We start from the raw sequence: 10,558 nt of genomic DNA on the forward strand, positions 1-10,558 counted from the left end.
GATGTTACGAGGTGGAAATAGGCACTCTATATATAAGAGGCAGCTATATATATGCGTCTATCGGCGATACTGGGATCACCAGCCTTTTTAACTGTGTTTATAAGGTTTACAGGGATCATTATCCTACATATCTTGCTTTAGTGGTTTAGTAGTTTAACCAGCATATATAACTGTGTTTATCAGGGTTTACTGCGATCAGTAGCCTATATATATGGATTTATAGTAGATCACTGGGATAACAGAGTACATGTTTGGATTGATCAGGGTTTATTGCAATCACCAGACTATATTTCTACGTTTATCGTAGATTACTGTGTTTATCAGCCTATAGTGGTTTACTGGTTTCAGCAACCTATATAGCTTTGTTTAGCAGGGTTTATTGGGATTACTCGCTTACATATCTGGAATTCTAGTGGTTTATGTGGATCAGCAAACAACATATCTGATTTTATTGTGGCCATCCTCCTGTGTAACAGGCTCAGTCTCTAATGTAACAGGTTTTGCTGTGGTTCCTATATAAGCGGCGTGCATTGGGCTCTGTGGCTCTCAAATACAAGACTTTATTGGTCAATTACTTAATTTAATTGGGAATAAATGGGATCATTTTCAAATATAACAGAGATGTTTGAGGTGAGTAATCCCAAGACAATCTGCTTTATTAGGTCCACTATGCTTATTGTAATCAGCGACTCCTAGATAGGTAATTCTTACTAAGCACGGTTCACAGACGTCATCCTCCTGCTCATGGTTATTTTTTCGACAAGTAAGAGGATTTAATGCAATTTCTCTGTCATTCAGGCAATGAAGTATCTGTTGAGCTGTCTTTGCTTCTTTCCCCGTATAATTGCCCCCCAATCCCAACATTCCACATCCTCAGCCCCACACTCAGCAGCTGAACCTCTGTGGCTCCCCAGTTTCACCCATCTGTCTCCATATCCTATCTGATCCCATCCCATCTAGGATACTGAGGAGCAGCAAGATCACTAACAATCATCCTTTGCATCTAGGGAACATGACATGCCCCAATCTTGACCTCATCCCTTGCATCAGCAAAACTCTGGTCAAGTTCACGGCACCTTTTGTGGCTCAGCTGCACAAGGGGGGAGGAGTAAGTGTGGAAGGGCAAAAGTGGTAGGTTACTCAATAGTGAGGGGTGCAGACAGGCGTTTCTGCGGCCGTAGACGTGACTCCAGGATGGTATGTTGCCTCCGTGGTGCCAGGGTCAAGGATGTCACTGAACGGCTGCAGGGCGTTCAGAAGGGGGAGGGCGAGCAGACAGAGGTCGTGGTTCACATTGGTACCAACGACATATGTAGAAATAGCGATGAGTTCCTGCAACAAGAATTTAGGGAGCGAGGTAGCAGATTAAAAAGCAGGACCTTAAAGGTTGTAATCTCTTAATTACTCCCGGTGCTACGTACTTGTGAGTATAGCAATAGAAGGATAGAGCAGATAAATGCGTGGCTAAATAGTTGATGCAGGAGGAAGGGCTTTAGTTTCCTGGATCACTGGGTCTGTTTCTGCGGAAGGTGGGACGTGTACAATTTGGACGGGTTGCACCTGAACTGGAGTGGGTCCAACATCCTTGCAGGGTGGTCTGCTAGTGCTTGTTGGGGGGCGGGGGGGGAGCTTTAATCTAACTTGGCAGGGTGATGGGATACGGAGTGGAGCGAAAGTAGGGGGTGATGCACAGCCAAGTACACAGGTAAAACAAGTCAATCTGGAAGGCAGAGCAAATATGTAACGGCACAAGAAGGTATGGCAAGGCCAATGGCATTTATTTTAATGCAAGGAGTCTTGCGAGAAAGGCAGATTAATTGAAAGTGTTGATGAACATGGGAGTATGATACTGTTGCTATCACAGATACATGGTTGATTGAGGGGCAGGACTGGCAGCTCAATATCCCGGGTTATAGAATTTTCAGGCGAGAAACAGGGGGATGCAAAAGAGGAGGGGCTGTCGCAATATTAAACAAGGAGTCAATTACTGTAGTAAGGAGGGATGATATCAGAGCAGGTTCCTCCAATGAGGCCATATGGGTAGAATCTAAAAACATTAAGGGGGAAAGCACTTTGCTGGGAGTGTATTATAGGCGCCCAAACTGCCAGAGGGAGATAGAGTAACAGATATGTAGGCAAATCTTAGAGAAGTGTAGAACATCCAGGAGAGCTTATTGAGCCAGCATGTAGAAAGTCCTAAAAGACAGTGGGCGGTACTGGAACTAATTCTACGGAATGCAGCCGGGCAAGTGGTAGGACTATCAGTAGGACAACATTTTGGTGACAGTGACCATAATTCGGTGAGTTTTACGGTAGTCATGGAAAAGGAAAAAGATGGACCAGAAATAAATGTTTTAAATTGGGGGAAGGCCGATTTTAATATGATAAGGCAGGATCTGGCCAAAGTGGACATGGGATCCAGGGAAATTTGGCACATTGGATCCAAAATTGGCTTAGTGGCAGGAGGCAGAGGATGGTGGTCGAAGGTTGGTTTAGTGACTGGAAATCTGTGTCCAGTGGTGTACTGCAGGGATCGGTGCAGGGTCCCTTGCTGGTTGTAATGTACATTAATGAATTAGATATGAATGTAGGAGGTATGATCAGTAAGTTCGCAGATGACACGAAAATTTGTGGTGTGGTAAATACCGAGGATGGAAGCCTCAGTCTACAGGACGATATAGATGGGTTGGTCAGATGGTCAGAACAGTAGCAAATGGAATTTAACCCTGAGAAGTGTGAGCTGATGCATTTTGGGAGGACTAACAACACAAGGGAATAGACAATGAATGGTAGGACCTAATGAAGGAGAGAGGATCAGAGGGACTTTCTTGTGCATGTACATAGATCCCTGAAGGCAGCAGGACAGGTAGGTAACGTGGTTAAGAAGGCATATGGGAAACTTGCCTACATTAGCCGAAGCATAGAATATAAGAGCAGGAAGGTGATGATGAAGCTGTTCTAAACGCTAGTTAGGCCACACCTGGGATACTGTGCGCAGCTCTTGTTGCCACACTTTAGGAACGATGTGATTGCATTGGAGAGGGTGCAGATGATTTTCACCAGGATGTTACCTGGGCTGGAGCGTTTCACCTATGATGAGAGACTGGACAGGCTAGGATTGTTTTCGTTACAGCAGAGAAGGCTGAGGGGGGACCTGATTGTGCTTTACAAAATTATGAGGGGCATAAATGAGGTAGGTAGAAAGGAACTTCTCCCCTTAGTAGAGGGGTCAATAACCAAAGGGCATATTTTCAAGTTAACAGGCAGCAGGTTTAGAGGGGATATGAGGAAACATTTTTTCACCCAGAGGGTGGTTGGAATCTGGAACTCACTACCTGAAAGGATGGTAGAGAAAGGAACCCTCACAACATTCAAGAAGCATTTAGATGAGCACCTGAAACGCCATAGCATACAAGGCTACGGACCAATAGCAGGGAATTGGGATTAGAATAGATAGGGCTTGATGGCCGGTGCAGGCACGATGGGCCAAAGGACCCCATTCTGTGCTGTATTATTCTATGACTCTATGACTATATCTATGCCTTGTTCACCTGCATGCTTGAGTATTCCAATGTTCTCCTAGTCGGCTTCCCATTCTCTACCACCCGTGCAATTGAAATAAATCAAGCTCTGCTGCTCATATCGCATCAGGGAACAAGTCCCACTCTCCCATAAACGTTGGCCAGTACTACATTACATAAACAGTCTAACCGGTATCATCAACTGGAATAGATGTGTCCAGCGGTCAATTTATGTTATTAAATAAGAAGCCACAATATACGGTCTGACTGTGTGTTTTCAATTATTGTTAGAATTGTGGGGCTTGTCTTGATGTATGAAGGTATAGCTTTTAACCTGGTCTCAGGGACTTTATCTGCCTGGTAATTGAATTGTTTTTATTAAAAGTATTGGAGTGAAAATTGATGACGGCATCTGTTTTTTCAGTGACAGCAATTAAACCCAGTCAGCAGGGGACCAGATCTTCTGGCCGGATGGATTCCCACTGCTATAAAAATGCAGAACCGTCTCAATGTGTCAATCGGAGAATTTTCCCCAGAATCAGGACCAACCATTTAAACATCGATTCTTTCCGATAAGACTTAATGGCTCTTGATTTTCTGACCAAGCTCAAGATTCTATGGGCAATTTATGATATACAACCGATTTACTTCCCCATCCTGGCAGCGTTCGGTGTCCCGGGTAAGTTACTATCTGCAGCCGGTACATCAGTACTCGGAGATTACAGTATGTGGCATCTTACTCCGGGTTTCCAGCTGTTTATTTTGTTATTTTCGTGACATTACGTTATATAAATGCAAGTTGCTGTTGTTATTACAACCGGGACCACACCTCAAAAATACATCATTAGCTGTAACATTTTAGAGATGTCCCGAAGTCTTTAAAGGCGCTGGATATGCGAGATATTTCTTTCATTCTCGTTCTTTCTCTCTGTAATTTTCTTTTTCTTGTGTGTGTTTGGTGATGGCCCGTGCTCCACTGATGTGAGCTCCCATTCCTTGGTACCAGTTGACTGATTAGTCTGCCTATAATGATCTTTATTACTTACAGTTCAGGCAATTGTATAAGATAATTTTGATCTTTCAGTCTACAGCTCACGCCATGTTACTCTACAGTTATTTTAATTAAACTGTGAACGTTGTTGTAAACACTCAGTCTGAATGTTTGGAGAGAAATTGATTTCTGACCTCACACGAACTTCTCTTTCTGCAGGATAGAATTAGTAATTTCGTTGTACAAATCAATCCTATCAGACCAATCACAATTACATTGATGATCCAATCTGCTTCAGCTGTCTCACTTTCCAACTCTTCCTGTCTACGTTTGTGTCACTGTTTCTGAAACGTTACCTTTGAATTCTAAGTTTGAGTAACTGTTTAATATTATTCCGCTCATTTAATGCTTTTTTGTAGAAAAATGAATTGAATTAACAATGTAATTCCATGCTCCTTTGTTAGATTTGGTCCTATCTGTGATTGAAAGCGGCTTGTTCTGATAGTGACCTCACTCGATAATGGATTCTGTCGTATTCGCTATAGGAATTTGAAGTCTACGCACTTCACACCGTCTCAGTAAAGGAGCAAGTTTAACTCTATTTGACTAGAATACAGATAGTTTCTGAACTACCAGGATGGTATATTATAATGTCAGTCATATTAACCAAGCATTTACAGTAAATGGCCATTGCTATACGTGTTTCCACTAATACAATTCAGATACTTGCCTGTAAAATGAACGACATTAAATGCTAAATCTGTGCATTTTTAATTGTGGAGACCTGAAATATCCGAGCATGGAGCTTAAATGTTTCTGTAAATAGGCTCATCAAATGATTGACTATTGGAAATTCAGGCGTGAAGGATCCGACTGTGCCTCACTTCTCATCTCCAAAGCCGGCAGGGATGCACGAATTAATATTTTAACCAACTGTAGAAAAGTGTAAAAATATCATTTAGAGCATTGGAGGGGAAGGTTTTATATTGCAATTTTACAGAAGAGCTCAAGCCTTGAACTAATGACCATAGTCAATGTATGAGCACAGACAGTGGGTTTGCTAACTCAGTATTCCATTTAGAGGACTCCATTCATTCACACATTCTTCTTACTACCATGCCATTTTTACACTTCCCCAACTCGGGAGAATAAGGTGAATTTTCACAGCCCAACAACTAACTCACACACGCTGCAATTCAAACTGCAATGTCCCAACTATTCCTTCCACGCTAGCTCAGTTGCAATTGAGGCTCCCACTTCCCGATTGGTTACTTTTGTACTTATTCTAAATTCAGTATCTGTTTTTAAAGTTTTTCCTTTAGGAATATATGGAGTAGACAATTCAGCACCTCGAACCTGATCTGCCATTTCATTAGATCATAGCTCATCTCTATCTTAAATCATTCAAAGCGTCTTTGTTTCATATCGCTTAATATCCTTTTCTCAGAAAAATCAACAGTCACCGTTTTGAAATTTTCGATTGACCGAGCCTCAATAGCTTTTTGGGGGAGAGAGTTCCAATTTTGCATTTCCGTTCATGTGAAGAAATGCTTCCTGTCATGACCCTTGAACAATCTAGCTATAATTTTATATGTATGCCCATTTGTTCTGGACTCCCACATACAGGAATTAGATTTTCTCTATCTACTAGAACAAATCATTAATCATTTAAACACTTCAATTAGATTACCACGTAATGTTCGATACTCAAGGTAATACATGACAAGTCTATGCAACGTGATACCTTTGCTTCATTTGTTTCGCTAAACATTGCTGATTACTCTGACTACAACCCTTACCTCCAGCACGACCTGTCACAGGTAAACTAATCCGGTCCCATCACTGGATGCAAAGCCGTACTGCACATTTTTGGGGCACAATTCAGGTTAATGCGAAGAAAGTTAATATCACTTTTATATAACCTATCCGTTATTTCACTGACAACGCAGACAACTACAGTTATTGCCCTTTCCTGGTGAATGGTATCCCTAGTTTATTCTTGCTCACAGTTAATGTGGTGACGATTGTGATCCTGTCTCGGGGAAAGTGCGGTCTCTCCAAATGTGTCACTCGCTACCTGGTGGCCATGGCAGCGGCAGATCTACTAGTCGTGATCATCGATCTGATACTGAAGCAGATTCCTATTGCTTATCGGGAAGAGTTTAACTTTTTGAGGATCGTTGGTGTGTGTAATATCCACGCCGTCCTGCTATATGCAGCTACAGACTGTTCTGTCTGGTTTACCGTCACTTTCACTTTTGATCGATTTGTGGCCATTTGTTGCCAGAAGCTGAAATCGAAATATTGCACTGAGAAAACGGCGGATGTGGTTCTCGGATCAGTGACGTTGCTGAGCTGTTTGAAGAACATTTTCTGGTATTTTCTTTATACAAGTGAATATTGGCTTTCAAACAGTTCCTGGTTTTGCCGCGTGACATACCATGTATCTAGTTCTCTAGTCTGGGCCATTGTTGAATTAGGGCATTACATTTTAACGCCATTTATTCCATTTCTTTTGATTCTACTGTTCAATGCTTTAACGGTCAGACACATTTTAGTGGCCAGTAGAGCCCGCAGCAGACTCCGGGGTCAGAGCAGTGGCGAGCGTTCCAGTGACCCAGAGATGGGGAGCCGAAGGAAATCCATGATTGTACTGTTTGTTATATCGGGGAATTTCATACTGTTATGGGTGGTTTTCATGGTCTGTTCTATACTGAGACGATTGGATTATTTGGCAATTTCTGTTTCTGTGCCCACATTTGTTCGGGAAATCGGCTTCATGCTCCAGCTCCTGAGTTGTTGCACGAACACTTTTGTTTATGCAGTGACCCAGAGGAAATTTAGAGAGGAGTTGAAGAACGGAGTGATGTATCCCCTCGCAATGATGGTCAAATTAAATAGATGAGAAGACATCACATTTTCTAACATTTTCATGTATTTTTGTTTTATATACTGTAGATTCCACTTATGGGCTCATTTACCTCTTTATATTTTTTGAAATATTTCACAATCTGCTCCAGGGTTAAAAGTAAGTCAATGTCATGGTTCGGCACACTTTAGCCGTTTGCTCACCAGGACAGGACCCAGTCACGATTTATCCACAGATGCAGTTTGACCAGATATTGTCCACGAGCGATTAGCTGCTTTCATCATTTCAAAGCTGTGTTCGCAGTCCAAAGGTACTTTGGGAATGAGACCTTGTTGTGATTATTTCTTAAATATAGACCCATGTGGAGCAATATTTGGTCAGTCAGTGGGTGCTTGCTACCTCCGTGTCGAACATTTAATCCGGCCTGTGCGAATCTTTTAAGCAAAATTTTGTGAAATTCCAGACAGAAACCAGAAAAAAGTAAAGGCAGCAGGAAGACTGCGAATCTCTGCACCATATCTCTGACAGATAGTGAAAAGGAACCAAAGTTTGTACATTAAATTGGAATCAAACCCATGTGTTAGTACAATCTGTTCTTTATGTTTGTAAACTTCTGGGCAATTGTTGTACTGATGACACCGACAAATTGCATCGTATTCAGTGGTCTGTACGTTTTACCTGTTATTGATTAAAGCAGATTAAGAATCGAGCTAAAATTCACTTGGTCCAACGTTAGCACAATTGCAAGGGAACATATAGAGGTCTGGACCAGATTAGAAGAGAATGTTTTCACATTCCAGGCACCGGGTACAGAAAATTCCCAGGTCCAGGTATTTCATAGACACAAGTCCCGGTTCAGAAAAACTCGCTTGCCCCGTATAGCAAACTCCCAGATCCCAGTACAGCACACTTGCAGGTCCCAGTACAGCACAAAGCTGGTTCTCAGTACACCACAATCCCGGGTCCCAGTAGAGAAATCTCCCGGGACCAAGTTAACTTCACTCCCGGGTCCTGGTACACCACACTCACGGGTTCCAGCACAGCGCACTTCCAGGGCCTGGTACACCACACTCCCGGGCCCCAGTACAGCAAACTCCCGTGTCCAAGTTAACAACATTCCCGGGTCCTGGTACAACACACTCACGGGTTCCAGCACAGCGCACTTCCGGGTCCTGATACACCACAATCCCGGGTCCTGGTACACCACACTCCCGGGCCCCAGTACAGCAAACTCCCAGGTCCAAGTTAACCACAGTCGCGGGTCCTGGTACACCACACTCACGGGTTCCAGCACAGCGCACTTCAGGGTCCTGGTACACAACACTCCCGGGTCCTGGTACACCACACTCCCGGGTCCTGGTACACCACACTCCTGGGTCTCAGTACAACACACTCCTGGACCCCTGCACAGTACAATCCCGGGTCTCGGTACACCACACTCACGGGTCATAGGACAGAACACTCCCGGATCCCAGTACAGTACACTCCAAGGTCACGGTACTCCACTTCCCGGGTCCCAGGAGAGCCCAATCCCGGATCCCAGTACAGCACACTCCTGGATCTCAGTACAGCACACTCCCGGATACCAGTAAACCACACTCCCAGGTCCAAGCACTCTCCCGGGTCCCAGTCCAGCACCCTCCTGGATATCAGTACAGCTCACTGCCGAGTCCCAGTACAGTGCACTCCTGGATCTCAGTACAGCACACTCCCGGATCCCAGTAAACCACACTCCCGGGTCCCCGTGCAGCACACTCCTAGATCCCTGTACAGTACACTCCCGGGTTTCTGTACACCACACTCCCAGGTCCCGGTACACCACACTCCCGGGTCCCAGTACAGTACAATCCCAGGTCTCGGTACACCACACTCCCGGGTCCCAGTAAACCACACTCCCAGATCACAGTACAGTATACTCCCGGGTCTCGGCACACAACACTCCTGGGTCCTTGTAAAGTCTGTAGGTATTATGGCGAATTAATACACAGACTACAAGAGTAACTTTAACAGGACTTTACTATTCGAAGGTCAGGGCGAATCTGCCCAATAAATCCTGACACAGCACTTATATACCGGTGTGGTCACCGTCGGTATTACAGTATACAGCAGCCAAGATAAAGTAGTGCCACACCTAAAATAGTTCTCTTAAAGGTGGACGGTTACATACAATAGTTCTCTTAAAGGTAGAACAGTTACATACACTACAATCCTCCCTTTTTAGCTTACAACATACTTATTTCCCATTAACATAACATCATAACATATATACAACTTATGCAAAACAGTTCACAGATTCAGTCTCTCTGGAGTGTTCCTGACTCTGTCCGGATAACGCCTCGGTGGTCTAGTAGTTTTCGGCGGGGTAGTAGGTTCTTCTGGCAAGGTCGATTCGGCTTGAAGGACAGTGTCAGGTTCATCTGATTCCAGTATTACCAGAGCGGAGGTAGGTGCTCTGGGTATCTCTGCTTCAACATTAGCCGTGTAAGGTTGTGGAGTAGGTTGGTCCTTTGTGGATGACCCTATGATCTGGTCAACATGGCGCCTTATTATGCTGTCACCAATGTCCACGGTATACATCAGCGGCCCTAACCTTTTCCCAATAGTTCCAGGCTGCCACTTCTCGGTACGGTAGTCCCGGGCCAAAACTTGTTGACCTATCTGAAAGGATCTAGTTGGCCTTTCATTCATGCCCTGAAATTGCCGGTTCTCTACGTCCCTTCTGACGTTTGGCTTAATCAAATCCAGCCGGCATCTTAGTCTTCTATTGAAAAACATCATGGCGGGAGTTTGGTTTGTGACCGCATGTGTTGCATTCCAGTACACCAACAAGAAGTTATCTACCTTATGTTGTAGGTTGATGTCTTCATTACCCATGGCCTTTATGGCCTTCTTGAAGTTCTGGACAAACCTTTCAGCTAATCCATTGGTGGCGGGATGGGATGGGGCTGACGTGTAGTGCTTGACCCCATTCCTTTTTAAGAACTTCCTGAATTCTTCGGACACAAATTGCGGTCCATTATCAGAACAGATCTGTTCCGGCAGCCCATTCCTGGCAAATATGGTCCTTGATACTGTGATGGTTTTTGCCGTGGTGGTGGAGGACATCTTAATTACCTCCGGCCACTTGGAGTGTGCATCCACCGCGATTAGAAACATTGAGTCCATAAATGGACCAGC

At 44.1% G+C, this 10,558-nt stretch overlaps 1 protein-coding gene across 1 annotated transcript; it reads left to right on the plus strand.

Annotated features, from left to right (window-relative positions):
• Nucleotides 1–6,034: 6,034 nt before the first annotated feature.
• On the plus strand, nucleotides 6,035–7,517 carry LOC147087967 (G protein-coupled receptor 15-like). Its single transcript, XM_085977871.1, has one exon. The coding sequence runs from the start codon at nucleotides 6,599–6,601 to the stop codon at nucleotides 7,415–7,417; it is 819 nt and encodes a 272-aa protein (XP_085833997.1). The 5' UTR covers nucleotides 6,035–6,598; the 3' UTR covers nucleotides 7,418–7,517.
• The last annotated feature ends 3,041 nt before the right edge of the window (nucleotides 7,518–10,558 follow it).

This window comes from Somniosus microcephalus, unplaced genomic scaffold, assembly GCF_052327205.1.
Source record: "Somniosus microcephalus isolate GS21.2 unplaced genomic scaffold, FLI_Smic_1.0 unresolved_chr5, whole genome shotgun sequence".
In the NCBI taxonomy this organism is placed as follows: Eukaryota; Metazoa; Chordata; class Chondrichthyes; order Squaliformes; family Somniosidae; genus Somniosus; species Somniosus microcephalus.

Excerpts from the sequence above, each read along its gene's own strand:
- LOC147087967 (XM_085977871.1), top strand. The coding sequence starts at position 6,599 with ATGGCAGCGGCAGATCTACTAGTCGTGATCATCGATCTGATACTGAAG.